We start from the raw sequence: 17,734 nt of genomic DNA, 5'->3' as shown, positions 1-17,734 counted from the left end.
TACACTGCAGGGTGTGCCATGCTGCAGGAGACCCTTGAGGTATATATGTGAGGCACATTGCTTGCTTGCAGCAGCTTTTTTCTGGAGGCCTGTCGGTATACTTCGTCCTTCTCGATCAAGTTTGCGGCAGATTTTGTCACAATGACGGGCGGCTAGTCGGGCCTTAAGCTGCTGATGCTGTTGTGGGTTGCAAATGAGATGTCATATCTGGCCTGGCTGGAGCGATGGTCTTGGAATTGAGGACATTGCTTCCGCCTCATGATTGCTCCATAAGTACATCAAGTAAATGTGACCAGCAGACGCTGGAAAGTTCCGTCTCGATAATCACCTCCCGACTGTCGGTTCAACTGCGTTGGCGCAGCCAGACGGCAGAACAAACGATGTGCTGGCGCCCAGTGTTACGGCTCGCCCACCTCACCACTGGTAAACTCCCGAGATGCCTTACGGTACCTACCATTGTATTGCTCGGCGTGGTGACGTTTCTGGTTGTCCGCCAGATCCAGGCCCTACAGCACCCAATTTAGGTATCTGCTAGGGAGATGGGGTTCGTTCAGCTTGCCGATCCGTCATGCCCTCCAAGCTTCGTGTGCTTAGAGAGGGGTCTTTCATGGACGAGGAGGCTCACGTAGCTGGAAAGGCCTATCTGATGCCGTGGGGTCAATGCCGTGCAAAACAATGGACATCAGAGGAATAATGTCGAAGTGCACATCCTGCGTCTTCTCCGCGTTCCACTGTTTTCCAAAAAGTCAAACGGCTATCGTCCCTCCCGTCCCCTGTTGATTCCCCTCCGTCAGGCCCTCTCAGGGCGCCTGTACCCAGCGACACACCCCTGCCACCATTCCACAGTGGCCCCTGCCACCATTCCACGGTGGCACCCCCCTAGCCCTGCCCCTCCATCCATCTCGTCATAAGCTCCGGGCCAAGCTCCCGGCGTACCAAGTTCCCCGCCATCTACTCGACGTCCTTTTTCTTGCCTTCACTGCCCGCCTTCAGCTTGTGTTGCGTCCAGCCCTCTTCACCTCTGCTCCAACATCCGCCCACCACGTGAGGCCCACGCCCTATAACCTCGATCACCACCACTCTCTTGCCTCACGACCTGTCAATCAGACGACTCTTCCACAGCTCCGAACCAAGCATCATCCGACACAAACACGCACACATCATGCCTGCTCTCCTCGAGCAAGACGCCGCTCCGCCCGGTCGTCTCCTCCTGCTGTCGAACCGTTTGCCCATCACCATCAAGCGCGAGGAAGATGGCAACTATCAATTCTCCATGTCCTCTGGCGGTCTCGTCACTGGCCTCAGCGGCCTGTCCAAAACCACAAGCTTCCAGTGGTACGGCTGGCCTGGCCTCGAGGTTCCCGAGGCAGAAGTTGCTGGCATGAAGCAGCGCCTCAAGGACGAGTACGGCGCCCACCCCGTCTTCGTCGACGACGACCTCGCCGACCGCCACTACAACGGCTTCTCCAACTCGATCCTCTGGCCCCTGTTCCACTACCACCCCGGCGAGATTACCTTTGACGAGAGCGCCTGGGCTGCGTACCAAGAGGTCAACCGCCTCTTCGCTAAGACGGTAATCAAGGACGTCCAGGACGGCGATCTGATCTGGGTCCACGACTATCACCTCATGCTGTTGCCCGAGATGCTGCGTGAGGAGATGGGAAACTCCAAGAAGAATGTCAAAATTGGCTTCTTCCTGCACACACCCTTCCCCTCCTCTGAAATCTACCGTATCCTGCCTGTGCGCGAGGCCCTTCTCGCCGGCCTCCTCCACTGCGACCTCATCGGCTTCCACACCTAAGACTATGCTCGTCACTTCCTGTCCAGCTGCTCCCGCATTCTCTCAACACCGACGACACCCAACGGAGTCGAGTTTAAGGGCCGCTTCGTCACCGTCGGTGCCTTCCCCATCGGCATCGACCCCGAGAAGTTTGTCGAGGGCCTCCAGAAGCCCGTCGTCCAGAGGCGCATCGAGGCCCTGAAGCGCAAGTTTGAGGGCGTCAAGCTCATCGTCGGTGTCGACCGACTCGATTACATCAAGGGCGTGCCCCAGAAGCTTCACGCCCTCGAGGTCTTCCTCACGGAGCACCCCGAGTGGATCGGCCGCATCGTCCTCGTCCAGGTGGCGATCCCATCACGCCAGGACGTCGAGGAGTACCAGAACCTCCGCGCCGTCGTCAACGAGCTCGTCGGCCGCATCAACGGCCGCTTCGGCACCATTGAGTTTATGCCGATCCACTTCCTCCACCAGTCCGTCTCCTTCGAGGAGCTGACGGCCCTGTACGCCGTCTCGGACGTTTGCCTCGTCTCCTCGACCCGCGACGGCATGAACCTCGTCTCGTACGAGTACATCGCCACGCAGCGCGAGCGCCACGGCGTCATGGTCCTCTCCGAATTCACCGGCGCCGCCCAGTCCCTGTCCGGCTCCCTCATCGTCAACCCCTGGAACACCGAGGAGCTCGCCAACGCCCTCCACGACGCCGTCACCATGTCCCCCGAGCAGCGCGAGGCCAACTACAAGAAGCTCGAGCGCTACGTCTTCAAGTACACCTCGGCCTGGTGGGGCCAGTCCTTCGTCAACGAAATGACCCGCCTCTCCTCCGACGCGAGCCATCAGCCCAAGGCCATTGGCAACGTCGCCGGCAGCGTTGCCGCCGGCGCCCAGGCCGTCAAGGGCGCCGTCGAGGGCATCTTCAACAGCGAGGACGCCAAGGCGGAAGCCGAAAAGGAGGCTGCGTAACTGACGGCGGGACGAGAGCCAAAACGGCAAGGCTGATGCTAGCCGGCCTTGCGAAAGATAGACATGACGAGCGCTGGACGGGCGCATCACGAAGCAGGGCGTTGCACGGTTTCCTTTTTTCTTTTCTTGTTTCAAACTTTGTCTATCCTCGTTTTGTTTTTTATGTGATGCGAGGATTTTCACTCCATAGGGTGCTCTGGTAACTCATGTCTTCAACCCTCGTTTGAATTGACTATCTACTGATTCATGATTGCGTGTGATGCCTCCCCTGTCAACCATGACCTTCGATAAGAAGGCCACGTTGATCCCTTGGCTAAACCTTCATCAAAGCAAAGCATGCCACACTTCGTGGCTTACAGGTCATTCATAAATCACCGAAGGAGGACAGAAAACCAGTCCTGGAAATCGGTTCTCATGTTCTCTTCTCGTCACCAAACCACGTTCTGGGACCGCAAAGGTATCTCGGCCAGACAAAACAAAAGGAAAAAAAAGAAAGAGATAATAAGTATCAGAAAAGAAGAGGCGAAAAAGTGAAATCCTGCCCCCAAACCACCAAACAACACCAGTCCAAACGTGCATCAACTAACCCAAAGTCAAGGGTCAAGCAGTCAGTCGAAGCCGGACCGTCATCAGAGTCAACTCCATCTTGCCACGACCTTGAGCAAATCATCCCAAATCATCCCCCACCCATTCAGTTCCTTAGTACGGGGAGTTGACAACCTCATCCCGACCAAGCTTGTAACGCCCACTCCTCGGCGTGCCGATGCGACCCGAACTCTTCCGGCCGCCCGACACACTGAGCCGTGTAAAGTCGCCAGCGATGCTCTCGCGTGTGGGCCGCTTGAGCCCGCCCTTGCCAATCATGTTGACCTCGTTCGGCAGCGCGACAATGACGTTCTTGTCGGTGCCGAATTGGAAGTCGTCGGCCTTGACGTCTTCGGTATACCGCTTGATGAGGTACGGCGCCTTGGCGCCGCGGAGCACCTTCTTAAGATTCCATTCAATGATGTACGGGCCCGTGGCCGTAATGATGCTCGTCTCCTCAACCCCCTCGCCGGCATTGAAGCGCGCGGGCGTGAAGCGCACCGGCTTGCCCGTTTCGTGCGAGAATTGCGCAACGTGCTCGGGCGTGAGCGCGAGACGACGCGGCTGCGGCTTATCGGCGGCGGCGAAGGGCTTCTCAAAGCCGAGTTTGCCCTCGTTCTTGCCCGTCTTTTGCATGGCGTCGATGAGCAGAATATACGTATTACATGTGGCGAGCACCCAGCGGCCGTCAGCGGAGACGTCGAGACCAATGATAGCCTCTCCAAGAGCCGGGATATGTGTTTTGGCGTTGATTCCGAGACGATCAAAGAGACGGACATCGCCCTTGTTGGAGGCCACGGCAATGTGTCCCTTCTCGGTTGTCGCCATGGCAGAAAACTGGTTCTTAGAGGCATACTGTTTCAGCTGCGATTCCACGAGCTTGTCACCCGATAGACGAGGATCGATGCGGTAGAGTGCATTGTGCGAGACACCGAGGAAAGTGGGTTCGTGCGTCATCTGGGCGTACTTGTTCTCAGGCGCGAACGTGACAACAGGAATATCTTCGTGGACGTTCCATTCGTCCACAACCTTGCCGTATTCGAGATCCATGCGGTACAGCTTATTGGGGTCTGTTTGATGTTGGAGGATCATGTTGCGATCCTCGTTGTGCAACATGACTTTCTTGGGGCTGAACAGAACACCGTTGGGCGTCTCAACTTTGGAGATGTTGGTCGAGAACTCGAGCTTGTCGTTGTTTGTGTGCTTGAACACGCCAATCTTCGAACCACGCACAACGAATGAACGATCGTGCTTGTAGCCAACAGCGAGCTGCGAGTTGACGTTGCCGTCCTCGTCTTTGGTGACTACGTCCTCATCCTCTTCATCGCTGTCGTAGTGTTCGCTTTGCTGACCAGGGTCGGCATCCTCATACTCAGGCTCTTCCGCCTCCTCTTCTTCCTCTTCCTGCTCTTCAGGTGTGTCTTCCATCTGAAGGTCGTTGAATGCGTCGGTGACATATTCCTGCTCACGTTCCTTAATTTTCTCCCATTTTGTCTCGTTCAGTTGCTCCCAGAGACAGCGAAGCAGACCTTCCTGGAAACGTTCCAGGGTAGGTTGATCCTTGAAGCGAAGGAGCCACGAGTACGCAGAGCCGTCGGGAGTAAACTGATTAAAGATAAAAGAAAGGAACTCAAAGTTGAAGACCGGATTGATGTCAGCAACAATAGGGATTCCGAGCCAATCACGATCCTTGCCCTCAACCTGTAGCCAATACTGCCATTTACCGACCTCCGTGACAATCGCGACAACGGAGGCGTCCTGCTGTACGAATGATCCCGAGACAAAATCGTAAAAGTGAAGCTCTGCGTTTTCTGCCGCATACGTCGTAAGCGCCTCTGGCGCCTCGGCAGACACGGCTGGAGGGCCAGGTTCCTTCTTTGTCTTCTCAGCAGCCGGAGGCGGGGTCTGTTCACGCTGGGCGGCCGTGTTGGCTGAGTTGCGACTGGTGCGGAACATGCTGTCGGAAGACTCAATCGAGCGGGTTAGAACGGGGCTATGCAGAGGGCTCGCAGGCGGGATAGCGGGCTCGTCGTGGAACTCGAACTGACGGAAGTCGTCGTTGGAGGCGGTTGTGTGTGGCTTCCGGTATTTGCGTTCGTACTGGCACTCCTTGGCAATGCGCTCGAAGGATTCTGCTTGCGCGGTAGAAACGCTATTATCGCAAACAAATTCGAAGACGTCGCCTGTATCGCCGCTGAGATCCCGCCAAGCGATGACCTTCTCGGACCCTTCACGAATCTCGACGCGGAAGTGGAGGGCTTCGTCGAGCAGAAATGTCTTCTCGTCTCGTTCGGCAGACAGCGCGTCAATCTCGGCGTCCTCCCCTTCTTCTTCAGCCAATAGTTCAGCCTCGCCTTCCTCGTAGACTCTCTGGATCACTAGTTGGTATTGGAAGTCTTGGCCGGTACGTCGAATTTGTGCCGTTGCGTCTTTAAAGATGAGTTCCGAGTAGCCCTTGGGTGACAGAGGTCGGACGAGGTACAGCTGGCCTTGCGGCAGTTCGATCAACGATTCTTGGCTTGTAGATCCGAAGATGAGTTTGCCAACTGAATGTGCACAGAGTCAGCGATGATAGACTTCGTGACTAAGATAGGAAGAAGGTCTGAAGAAATGTGCTGACGGACGAAATGGAATGTCAAGGAGGGGAAGCGAAATCGCGATTACAGCAACCGCGGGTTGGCGCCAACAAGAGGGGGAGGTTGCGAGCAGGGTGCTGTTATTCGATGCGGGGCAACGTACCGTTTCTGAGGACAAACATGATGGAGGGTGGTGAGGCTGTTATGTGGAACTTGGGAGAAGCAGAGCTTGTAGGTTAAACTCGCATGCCCAGATCGGAGGTCTCTTTTCTCTTTCTTGTCGATGTTGGCAAGGAACAAAGAGCAAGCACCTTCCAGACAGTAGGCCGCGACGTGGTCGACTTGTGGTGGGAGAGAGGTATCACTGATCGATCTGCGGCAGGAACCGTGTGGGAGAAGCCTGCTGCGTCATAATAAACACTGTTGGTTTTTTTGGTTGGAGGGGTAGACCTTGTGGCGGTGCGTGGCCATATTTCGCCACATTCCGGCTGCCTAGCGTGCTACAATCACGTGCGTCACATGCCACGTCCGTTCCCGTCCAACATGGCACGGACCAACTCGTCTGCCTACCCATCCTGGTACCTGTGTCTGTGTAAGACAGTTATGTCATGGCGGACAGTTTCAAGCTTGCATGAAGTTCTGCTGCCTTTGCTTCACTTTGTAGCGAAGTTGGAGACACACGTTCTGCAACATTTGAAAGTGGAACTGCACTGTAAAAACACTAAATGTCGTGATTTTCAGCTCCCGCCTCCATACTAGATAGTCAGGTGAGGCAGATGATGTAAAATTGTAGGACTAAACGCCACGGATTGTAAATTTTCAGAAGTTACAAGGATCGCGATCAGGAACTCAGAGCTCTTGTTGGACCACCTCGTCAGCCACTCCAAGCACTTCCTGCACAGGCTCCTCGGCCTTGTTATCGACAGCAGGAGCATCAAGCACATTCTTCTCGGCATCCGCCACGAGCTCATCTGCAATGAGCCTGGCAACGTTCTTGCCCATTAGAGCGCTGGTCTCCATGGTAGAGATGAAGCTCTCAATACCTGAAGTGTAGTATAGCCCGTTGCCGAGCGCGGGCTCCTGGAACGTAATGCGAGGGTATTCCATAGGGTACGAGTGAAACGCATGGGGGTAGTACCACGAAATAGGGTCGACAGTGACTGTCTCACCCTCAACGGCCTCCTTCTGCTCCGAGACAAAAGTATCAGGCACCTTGACACCAAGAAGAGCGGACAAGAACTCTGGGGTCAGCTCTGCGGGCGAAAAGATTTTGTATGCAAACTCTTCCTTGAGTGTCTTTGGGTTGACGATGGTCCTCAGGGTGCTGATAGAATAGAAGCCAGCCTTGCCAGCACCAGCAGATCCAGGTTTGGGGAGTTCCTCGCTTCCAAGCGTAGTAAGAACCGTATCAGGTGCCTTCGAGTCAGCCGGCAAGCCAAAGTAAGTAGGTGACAGCAGGAATGGAGAGCAGAAAAGAGTGACATGCAGTCGCGTGTAAGGGATGCTATCGATGGTCTTCAGGACATCTCTCTCGGCGTCAATGTCAGCAAACTGCCAAGGTGTTGCAATCACCACGTTGTCGAAGGATGTTTGGTGCAGCTTTGCCGTCTCTGCGCTAGATCCCGTGGCTTTAGTTGAGATAAGATATTTTGCTGGCGCAGCCTGGTCCGTCTGGTTCTTGAGCGTGATCGATGCGACTGACGTCTGCTGGTAAACCGTGGCGTTGCTGTGCTCTAGCATGCTGCTGAAGATCTGCCAGTTGCCGCCAACAACCTGTGAGGCGCCCTCTGGAGCCATCGAAACCTTGGGAACAGTCAGTACGGTCGCGCAATAATTATGACTGTGCATTTTACCATAGTCTCAAGACCGTGAATGTAGGGGAGGTTGGACGCGTAGTTCACGCGAGTTGCAGCCTGCATGATTTCGCGAGAGAATTGTTCGGAAATCTACATTACGATGAGTAACCAAGCATTACGTTCGAGTTCAGGGATACAGACTTCATTTTCGGCAAGAAACTGGGTTCCAGTGATGCCGGTGATCTTGAGAAGACCCAAGTCTTGTGCCACCTGGGTGAGAGACTGGAAAGGGAAGTGCGGTGCTTCGTAGATCTGGAGAAATGCAGCAACGGTAGACTTGACGAGATTCTGCGCTTTGTAAGGAGCAGTTCCATACTTCCAGAAAAGCTTGGCCAAGTTCCACCAGCCCCAAGAGCGATCATCCTGGATGAAGACAAACTTTTCGCCGTCCCAGATGCCCAACGTCTCGCCACTACCGGACTCGGGGTCCTTGAGTGCAAGGTTGAATTCGCGGGTTGCATTGATCAGAATGTAATTGGCGTCAACGAAGATTGAAGCTCCGAGCTCGATGGGCTCGCTAGGGCTGTCATAGGCGTTGACGGTTAGTGTTCGACCACCGATTCGATCCGTTCGCTCGAACACAGTTATGTTCACGAGAGACCCATCCTCTTCGGCAAATTTGCTGAGGTAGTAAGCCGCCGCAGATCCACTGGCACCAGCACCTGAGACTCGTGTCAGTTACAGCAAGGTCGCGCGCTGGCTAGTATGCTTCATCATCTAGGGCCCTTGGAAGATAGGAACAGAACATGACATAGATGTCTTGTGACACGAACACAGCAACAGGTCTTGGCTGATATGAGTTATGAGATGAGTGAAGGACATCACGAACCAATGATAGCAACCTGCTTGACGCCCCCATTTTCAACGACGTCAGCTGCGGGGGCAGTTAGACTGAAGGCCGAAAGGACCGTAGAGAGCTTCCAGAACATGGCGTCGTGGGGTTACGAGGACCAATTAAATAAGTTCAGATACTAAGGAGTGACAAGAATTGGTTTTTGATGGCTGCTTATAACACAGTCCTCCGGCACGAAGGTGGCTGATGAAAGAAGTCAGCAAAGCTGTCTGTGATGATGCTGGTTTAAAGGGGGCCACGAGCAATGGGAGGTACAGGGAAAGCTATTGTGGGGTCAAAGGACCCTGCATGTCGCGTCACGGCACGAAGTCACGTGCCAGATTCACCGAGCTTTCATCGTTCACCGAGTTTCGGTCGAATCTGTTGGAGCCTTCTGTAGCCCACTGACCGCCCTCAACCGTAAGGCAGAAAAAAGTTCCCGCATTTTGGAGCTTCCACACATGGGTCAACCACGCCGGAAGTGCCACCAGCCCAACGTCGACAATCTGTACGAGCTTATTGCGACTACACGAACCTCGACATCGCATCCCGCAACTGCCCAACATGTCTGCCGCACAACTATTGAACCCCAAGGCCGAGTCCAGAGTCCGTCATATCCACCCCTTTCGCCTCTGCGTGACCTGCTTTGCTAATCTGTCGTAGCGGCGGGGTGAAGCTCTGAAGGTCAACATCAGCGCAGGAGAGGGCCTTCAGGATGTCCTGAAGTCCAACCTCGGCCCTCTCGGCACCATCAAAATGTTCGTATTGCCGACTTCAACATGGTAGCGTTTTGCTAATCAGTACACAGGCTTGTCGACGGCTCCGGACAAGTATATCTCGACCTACGCCCCGCCGCCCCTGAGAATCCGCTAATTTCTTGGCCCTCTAGATCAAGCTCACAAAGGATGGAAACGTCCTACTTCGCGAGATGCAAATACAGAACCCGACTGCCGTCATGATCGCTCGCGCCGCCACCGCGCAAGATGATATCTGCGGTGATGGCACTACCTCAGTGGTGCTGCTCGTTGGAGAGCTCCTCAAGCAGGCCGACCGATACATATCCGAGGGCTTGCACCCGCGCGTCATCACTGATGGTTTCGAGATCGCCAAGAATGAGGCTCTCAAGTTCCTCGAAGACTTTAAGCTTCCCAAGGAGGTCGACCGTGAGCTGTGCCTCAACGTCGCCCGCACCTCGCTGGCTACCAAACTCAACCCCACTCTGGCCACCAGGCTGACACCCGCCATTGTCGATGCGGTCCTTTCCATCTACCAGGCTCCCGCTAAGCCTGATCTGCATATGGTTGAGATCATGAAGATGCAGCATAGGTCAGGATCCGATACCCAGCTCATCAAGGGCCTCGCCCTCGACCACGGCGCCAGGCACCCCGACATGCCCAAGCGTCTCGAGAATGCCTTTATTTTGACTATGAATGTCAGCTTGGAGTACGAGAAGTCGGAGATCAACTCGGGCTTCTACTACTCTAGCGCGGACCAGAGGGACAAGCTCGTGGAGAGCGAGCGCCGGTTTGTGGACTCGAAGCTCAAGAAGATCGTGGAGCTGAAGAAGGAGGTCTGCGGCAATGACCCAAAGAAGAGCTTCGTTATTGTCAACCAGAAGGGTATCGATCCCCTGTCTCTTGATGTGCTGGCGAAGAACGGCATCCTAGCCCTGCGCCGCGCCAAGAGGAGGAACATGGAGAGGCTCCAGCTTGTTTGCGGTGGTATTGCTCAGAACAGCGTGGATGACCTTACCCCCGACGTCCTCGGCTGGGCTGGTCTCGTTTATGAGCAGCAGCTTGGCGAGGAGAAGTACACCTTCATCGAGGAGGTGAAGGACCCCAAGTCCGTCACGCTCCTGATCAAGGGACCCAACGCACACACCATCACTCAGATTACGGATGCCGTTCGCGACGGTCTGCGTAGCGTTTATAACATGATTGTCGACAAGAGCGTGGTTCCCGGCGGTGGCGCTTTCCAGGTTGCGTGCGCCGAGCATCTCAAGAGTCATGACTTCCTCAAGACGGTGAAGGGCAAGAGCAAGTTTGGTGTTGAAGCGTTCGCGGACGCCCTCCTCATCATTCCCAAGACCCTGGCGGCCAACGCTGGCCATGATGTCCAGGATGCTCGTAAGTCAAATTTCCTGTACGGAAGGAGAATACATAACTAACTCGCCATTTTAGTTGCGGACATGCGTGATCAGTGCATCAACGGCGAGGTCGTCGGTCTGGATTTGTCGACTGGTAAGTCGATGGACCCCGAGCTCGAGGGTATCTTCGATTCCTTCCGTGTGCTTCGCAACTGCGTTGCATCAAGCTCCAGCATCGCCTCGAACCTTCTGCTTTGCGACGAGCTCCTCAAGGCTAGGCAGATGGGCAGGCAAGGTGGTCCTGGCCCTGGCATGGATGGCCCCGAGCAGTAAATCAGATGATGGGTACGAGTTTCACAGGTCTGGCATGATAGATAAAAAGGCGCTGTTCTTTAGACGAGTCGACCCTGGAATGATATCCTCCATGTGCTTCAAGAACTTGAAACTGAGCATGAATAAGTCGAAGCGATGTACTCGAGCTTGAAGAGCGAAATAAGTGTGACCGCAGCACTGACGAGGGCACCAATCACCTGGTTCGTCCACACGTTACGGTCCATTCGCTGCCCACGATGTCAATTCAGGGGCGCTGAGAAAAGAAGTCACGAGCATGCCAACTGCTCAGTAACAAGACATTCTGCTGGTCATTGAAAACAAAGGGAACGATACTCGTCATGATAGTAACGTAGGTACCTCGATGCAAAGGACAGCATAACTTGTCAAAGGCGCTTCTGGTTGCACTAGAGCGCCGTAGCACTGATAAGATAAGCCCCGCGCCAAAGACAACTTCAGGTCCCTCAGAAGCAAAAATTTAGAGCCCCGCGGCGCAACTATACCAGCAGCCAACTAACTGGGGAAGACTATAGAAGCAAAATGCCTTCGTACGACAGTGATTCCGACGTCGATGACGCCAAGTCATTCACTGAAACCAGCGTTCTTCTCGGCTACGCATCCAAAGACGCAGGCGAAGACTCTATCAGTCGTTTGGGTGGCTCCCCAGTAAGTTTAGCTTTACCCCTCCATGTCAATGCGCCCAACCTAACAAACATTCTAACCATCTGACGCAGGAATGGCTTAACCCTGATGTAGCGCCTTCTGCCAGCCTTGCAAGATGTAAGGTGTGCAACGAGATGATGGTTCTCCTTCTCCAGCTGAACGGCGAGCTCCCCGAGAAATTCCCTGGCCACGACCGTCGCCTCTACGTTTTCTCCTGCCGAAAACAGGCCTGCCGTCGTAAGCAAGGAAGTGTTCGCGCTATCCGAGGTACAAAGATATCAAAAGAGGCTGCTGCCTCTGCGGCACTCGCGAAAGAAGCAAAAGCAGCCGAGGACGCTAGGAAGAAGGCCGAGGCCAGCAAACCAAAGAATGACGGCCCTGGGTTGGGAGAAGCCCTCTTCGGTGCTAAGCCGGGCGCATCGGGCGCCAACCCCTTCGCTTCATCCGCGAATCCCTTCAGCAGTAACAGCGCGAGTGCGAGCGCCAGTGCCAACCCTTTCAGCTCCGGACCATCGAACCCCTTCGCCTCTACGCCCGCGGCGCCCAAGCCCGATGCGCCCAAGCCAGAACCTCCCAAGGCTGAGGAGGTGACGCCAAAGGAACTCTCCAAAACCTTTGCGGAAACCCTGTCCCTCAACAACACACAAAAGCCTGTCGGCCCTCCACCTGCTCCTGAACCCTGGCCACAGGCCGCGAGGCTGCCGAAACCTTACCCTGTTTCGTACCTTGCTGAAGCAGACTATGAGATCCTGGAGCCCGAGGCACAGGCTGTGCCGCAGAATGTGAGCATGGATGTTGACGATACCAATGCTGATTCAGGCCCCGGATCAGGTATGGATAAGGAGGTTTTTGAGAGTTCTATGGACGCCATTTTCCAAAAGTTCGCGGATCGCCTGGCGCAGAACCCGGACCAGTCGATCAGATATGAATTTGGCGGTCAGCCACTTATCTACTCCAAGAAGGATGCTGTTGGTAAAGTCCTCATCGCAGCTGCAGCCGTGGGTCGAAGCGGCATGCCCGGATGCGGCAACTGCGGTGCTGGGAGGGTGTTTGAGGTGCAGTTAACGCCACAGGCCATCACTGAGCTCGAATCGGAAGAGCTGGGACTTGAAGGCATGGACTGGGGCACGATCATCGTTGGCGTGTGCGAGTCAGACTGCCAGGAGAGGACCGTTGGGGAGGGAGAGGCTGGATACCTGGAGGAATGGTGTGGTGTGCAATGGGAGGAACTACAGCAGTGAGTTGGGGTCAGCGTGATGCTGTTGTTGACATTTGCCCCATCCAAGATCTTTCACGACCTGCATTGAAGGGCGTTTTTTGGAGGGATTCAAAAGCATGCACAGAGCAAATGATGACGATGTGCAAGCCACATGGTGACGTCCGAGAGCGTGAAATTCATGACCATTTGAGGCCCAAGCCTCCAGCTTTTTGCATTCCTCATGTGCGGGCCTCTATGACATGACCCCTAATTCCAAAGCAGGTAAAAACGCCGATGATTGCCGCCATGCTTCCCTGCCCAAACTCCCCGGATGGAGCTCTTACGCGGTTTCCTCCCATGTCCTCCGAATGACCCTGGAGAACATATCGATACCAACATCCTCCCTGATCTCGGCCTTCTTGGCCTCGTTCTCAGGGTTGCTGGGGATGATGACTTCGCCGTTCTCGACCTTCCAGCCGCACACCTCGCTGACGTACTTCGAGGCCGCGTCACCTTCCAGGCCGAGCCATGCCTCCAGCTGAGAAAGGCTGACCTGGCGGTAAGCCTGGGACAGGAGGACGGCTACGTTCTGTCGGATGATGTCTTCGAAGCCAGCGATATCGGCGATCAGGTCGGCGACAAGGTCGTCACCGTCGACGGCATTCCAGAAGCGCGCGTATTCGGCACCCTCGAGCCAGTTGTTCAGCGATCGCAGCTTGCCAATGGCCTCAGCGAGCTCGCCTTGGGCGGCGGCGGTGGGGTGGATGATGTGCATGGCGAGGCTGAACTGAGAGGAGGGGAACTGGGTCATGGCCTTGACCAGGATGTTGGTGACGACCTCATCCTTGGTGCGGTCGGGGTTGAGCTGGTACCTAAGCGTCGCGAAAGCGGGGATTAGCGATGCGATCTCGCGACACATTGGCTGATGAGTGGATTGTGCAAGACGATGTGCTCAGTAACACTTATGTTCACTTCAAGCAGCAAAGCTGTTTTCAGGTAATAGGAAACGTTGACTAGTCATCATGGCATTCGATAGAGGAGACCGGAAGGCTATGCGCATCGCGAAAAGGGGTCACTCACAGCTTCAGGAGCGTTCTGTTGGCATTGCAATCGGTGTACTTTTGTTCGCACTGCTCGGTGAGGTAGCCCTCAAGAGTGCCTACAGCCTCGGGGTTGTATCGCTCAAGTCCATTGATGATGTTGACAATATAGTCGGGCCTCTCGGACGGATCTTCGCCGTTCATCTTGAGAGAGTGTCGGCGGCTGTCGTCGACGTCGTGATGTGGTTTGGAGGGGGCTCGATGGTGGGGCAGGCGTGGAAAGATTTCCAGCGTCGACGTTGGGTTGTGTGCGCTGGATACACATGTGGATTAGGGCCGGAATGCGGCAAAAGATAAACCCGGGTCAGGGGTCTGGTCGTGAACCCACACGTCAGCCTAGCGCACGTGCCTTCGTGTGGAGGTCGCGACACTGCGTCATTGACTGACACGCCCTGCACCGGGTGGTTATCATTTGTAGTGCAGTATTTGTCTTGACACTCAAGTTGTTGGCGTTCGCAATTATCCGACTGCTTTAAACCCAACAGTCGCCATAGGTTTGTGTCTAATACGTGTAGTGATTCGCCTTATATCGCGCGCTTATCATGCCAACACCGCGCGCATCACCATATCCACCGCCTCCGTGAGCATCATGCCGAGTCCGACGAAGAAGCGGAAGCTCAACAAGGATGCAAGTGGCCCAACATCGCGTGGTCTTGAGTATTTCTTCTCGAAACAGAAGCAAGGCGACTCATCGGCTGCTTCTACACCGCCACAACTAAAGCAGGATGTTGGCGAGGCTCCCAAAAGTGAACAGGAACTCACCGATGAGGAGCTAGCCCGGAAGCTCCAAGCTGAATGGGATAGCGAGGTTCAAAATACAGAAACTCTTTCGGCAGAGTCTCAGCTATCTCTGCGTTGTAGCGCAAGCCCAGCTCTCGATCCAAGTTCTACCGTTTCAGCTCAAGTCGCGAAATCAGCCGCCACGCCCGTGGAAGAAAACACGCTTGCAAGTACAGGACCGAAGACTCTGTCCCTCTCGTCTGCAGCCGCAGCTGGAGACTCACTTTCTTCAACCATACCTCTGGATCAGAGCCCTCTGGTTTTTGACCCTTCAGAGTATGCATCGCACCTAAAAGATCACTGGGCTTCCGAAGGTGGCGATGCTTCATATGCCCTGCTCACCAGGTGTTTCGTATTGGTCAACAGCACGCAATCAAGGATCAAGATAGTGGACACTCTTGTGAATTTCATCAGACTTATCACACAGACGGATCCCGAAAGTCTCCTCCCCGCTGTTTGGCTAGCGACAAACGCGATTTCGCCGCCCTACATTTCCTTGGAACTGGGTCTTGGTGGGTCAGCCATATCCAAAGCTCTAAAGCAAGTTTGCGGGCTCAATGGACCCTCGCTAAAGAATCTCTACGACAAGTACGGCGATGCGGGAGATGTGGCCTTCGAAGCCAAGAAGAAACAGAGCTTCACGCTTCGGAAGCCGAAGCCGCTGACCATCAAGGCTGTCTACCAATCTCTGGTTAAGATTGCCAACACCCAAGGTCAGGGCAGTGGTGAAGTGAAACAGAGAATCGTAGATCGTCTGCTTCAAGATGCAAGAGGTGGCGAAGAAAGCAGGTACATTGTTCGTACACTTTGCCAACATGTGAGTCTGTGTCTTATTCGTTCTCGAAGTCATTTAGCTGATGTTTCAGCTTCGTATCGGCGCTGTCAAAACCACGATGCTAATCGCGCTTGCCCGGGCGTTTTCTATCACTTCCCCGTCTGGTGCAGATTTTGCTGTCCGCGACAGGGGCAGCCTCGCCAAGTTGAAAAAGGAGGAGCTTGCAGAGGTTTGGGCAAAAGCGGAGGAGATTGTAAAAGCCTGCTTCGCGAAAAGGCCAAATTACAACGACCTCGTACCCATTCTTCTCGAGATTGGTGTTTGTGATGAGCTTCTCCTCCGCTGTGGGCTCACCCTGCATATTCCCCTGCGACCCATGCTTGGTAGCATAACGCGAGATCTTACGGAGATGCTTACCAAGCTCCAAGGCCGGGATTTTGCCTGCGAGTACAAGTATGATGGTCAGCGTGCCCAGATTCACTGCGACGTCAAGGGAAAAGTAAGCATCTTCTCGAGGCATCTTGAACTGATGACGGACAAGTACCCCGACTTGGTAGCCCTCATGCCGCAGATTCGGGGTGAAGGTGTCGACAGCTTTGTGATGGAGGGAGAGGTCGTGGCAATCGACCGGCAGACGGGAGATGTAAAAAACTTCCAAGCTCTGACCAACCGCGCCAGAAAAGATGTCGCAATCGGGAGTATTCAAGTCGATGTCTGCATGTACTCCTTCGACCTGATGTACCTCAATGGGGAGCCACTACTTGACAGACCTTTCCGCGAAAGGAGAGAGCTCCTTCGGTCGATGTTTATCGAAGTCCCCCACCAGTTTACATGGGTCAAGAGCCTAGACGCTACTTCGCAGGATTCCGATGCAGTGCTCGACTTCTTCAAATCTGCTACCGACGTCAAGTGCGAGGGTATCATGGTTAAGATCCTGGACAATTTGACCGAGATACCTTACCAAGGGGGCGAGGTTGACGCCCCTGTGGATGAGATGGAGGAACCACAGACACCTTCAAAACGTAAGGTTACGGGGAAGACCGCTGAGAATGGCGCGAAAAAGAAAACGCGACGTAAACCGCTGCTGGCAACCTATGAGCCCGACAAGCGACTCGACTCATGGCTTAAGGTCAAGAAAGATTACAACGCAAGTTTCGACACCATTGACATGGTCCCTGTGGCTGGTTGGCATGGCCAAGGGCGCAAGGCCAAATGGTGGTCGCCGATTCTGCTTGCTGTCCGCAATGAAGACAGTGGCTCGTTTGAGGTTGTGTGCAAATGCATATCAGGCTTTACCGATACCTTTTACAAAGCTAATAGGGAGTTTTATGACGACGGTAGCGGAGGAAGCGGCGTTATACAAAATATTCGTTCCTCAAAGCCTGCCTTTATTGAGTACTCCGGACCGGAACCGGATGTCTGGTTTGAGCCGCAGGAGGTTTGGGAAATGGCGTTCGCGGATGTCACGCTCAGCCCGACATACACAGCAGCAATAGGCTTGGTGAGCGAGGAGCGAGGCTTGAGCTTGCGATTTCCGAGGTTCTTGAAGAAACGTGATGACAAAGGCTTGGATGAGGCGAGTACGAATGAGTTCTTGGCCTCACTCTTCAGGAAACAAGAATTGAAGACGATACCTGCGGCAGTAGATGCGGCAGAGGATGAATGATTCTCAGCCTTACCATCAATGATGAGGCGATACGAAGCTCTGAGACCACAGGCATCGTGTAGAGGGGAGTCGTGCGCTCATAACTTCTATAGCACGCTCGCAATAGCTGGGTCGGACCACGTTTCAAAAGAACACCGTCTGCCAAAATCATTCGAAACCACTGTGACATCGCAGTGCTCAGATCAACCTTGAATCATTTCACAGCATTCATGCGCTGGGCGACCAGGCTGAAGACGGCAACTGATCCCATGAAAAGTACTGCGTTGTAGAACTGTGCCGAAAGTCAGTTATCGCTCTGTTGCCGGTTTGTTGTACTTACCGCTTTTCTGGACACCGCGCGCTCCTCATCATCTGTCCGAGACTCAATAAAAAGTCGTCGCAGGTTTGGAAAGTTCGCCTACCAAGTCAGAACTTACATCACGTCCTAGTTTGTTTAAGAAGGAGACTCACCATTGCATTCGCGGGGCTAGCGAAGAGGTGGCGGGTCGAACTTGGCAGTCGCCTGATTAACTCAAATATTGGGCTTTCGGAATCGCTTCAATGGCTG

General features: G+C 54.4%; 7 protein-coding genes across 7 annotated transcripts; 4 read left to right on the top strand and 3 right to left on the bottom strand.

Annotated features, from left to right (window-relative positions):
* Window positions 1-1,162: 1,162 nt before the first annotated feature.
* Window positions 1,163-2,740, top strand: TPS1 (Trehalose-6-P synthase/phosphatase complex synthase subunit; the record flags this gene model as incomplete). The annotated part of the gene is made up of 2 exons (XM_028635135.1): window positions 1,163-1,730; window positions 1,803-2,740. The coding sequence occupies 2 exons, from the start codon at window positions 1,163-1,165 to the stop codon at window positions 2,738-2,740; spliced, it is 1,506 nt and encodes a 501-aa protein (XP_028492306.1).
* A 699-nt stretch (window positions 2,741-3,439) lies between these two features.
* Window positions 3,440-6,083, bottom strand: D7B24_000886 (uncharacterized protein; the record flags this gene model as incomplete). Its single annotated transcript, XM_028635134.1, has 2 exons — window positions 3,440-5,871; window positions 6,065-6,083. The coding sequence occupies 2 exons, from the start codon at window positions 6,081-6,083 to the stop codon at window positions 3,440-3,442; spliced, it is 2,451 nt and encodes an 816-aa protein (XP_028492305.1).
* A 667-nt stretch (window positions 6,084-6,750) lies between these two features.
* Window positions 6,751-8,686, bottom strand: D7B24_000885 (uncharacterized protein; the record flags this gene model as incomplete). The annotated part of the gene is made up of 4 exons (XM_028635133.1): window positions 6,751-7,704; window positions 7,755-7,847; window positions 7,899-8,419; window positions 8,587-8,686. 4 exons carry the CDS (start codon window positions 8,684-8,686, stop codon window positions 6,751-6,753), a joined length of 1,668 nt encoding a protein of 555 aa, XP_028492304.1.
* A 467-nt stretch (window positions 8,687-9,153) lies between these two features.
* CCT6A (T-complex protein 1 subunit zeta) lies at window positions 9,154-11,008 on the top strand (the record flags this gene model as incomplete). Its single annotated transcript, XM_028635132.1, has 5 exons — window positions 9,154-9,195; window positions 9,253-9,347; window positions 9,398-9,419; window positions 9,479-10,715; window positions 10,770-11,008. 5 exons carry the CDS (start codon window positions 9,154-9,156, stop codon window positions 11,006-11,008), a joined length of 1,635 nt encoding a protein of 544 aa, XP_028492303.1.
* Window positions 11,009-11,545: 537 nt separating this feature from the next.
* D7B24_000883 (uncharacterized protein) lies at window positions 11,546-12,909 on the top strand (the record flags this gene model as incomplete). Its single annotated transcript, XM_028635131.1, has 2 exons — window positions 11,546-11,671; window positions 11,740-12,909. The coding sequence occupies 2 exons, from the start codon at window positions 11,546-11,548 to the stop codon at window positions 12,907-12,909; spliced, it is 1,296 nt and encodes a 431-aa protein (XP_028492302.1).
* Window positions 12,910-13,206: 297 nt separating this feature from the next.
* D7B24_000882 (uncharacterized protein) lies at window positions 13,207-14,110 on the bottom strand (the record flags this gene model as incomplete). Its single annotated transcript, XM_028635130.1, has 2 exons — window positions 13,207-13,738; window positions 13,947-14,110. The coding sequence occupies 2 exons, from the start codon at window positions 14,108-14,110 to the stop codon at window positions 13,207-13,209; spliced, it is 696 nt and encodes a 231-aa protein (XP_028492301.1).
* A 445-nt stretch (window positions 14,111-14,555) lies between these two features.
* On the top strand, window positions 14,556-17,187 carry D7B24_000881 (uncharacterized protein; the record flags this gene model as incomplete). Its single annotated transcript, XM_028635129.1, has 2 exons — window positions 14,556-15,563; window positions 15,613-17,187. The coding sequence occupies 2 exons, from the start codon at window positions 14,556-14,558 to the stop codon at window positions 17,185-17,187; spliced, it is 2,583 nt and encodes an 860-aa protein (XP_028492300.1).
* Between the last annotated feature and the right edge of the window lie 547 nt (window positions 17,188-17,734).

Source organism: Verticillium nonalfalfae (genome assembly GCF_003724135.2).
Source record: "Verticillium nonalfalfae strain VnAa140/NRRL 66861 chromosome Unknown scaffold_114, whole genome shotgun sequence".
In the NCBI taxonomy this organism is placed as follows: domain Eukaryota; kingdom Fungi; phylum Ascomycota; class Sordariomycetes; order Glomerellales; family Plectosphaerellaceae; genus Verticillium; species Verticillium nonalfalfae.
This window is presented reverse-complemented; position numbering and strand designations above follow the sequence as displayed.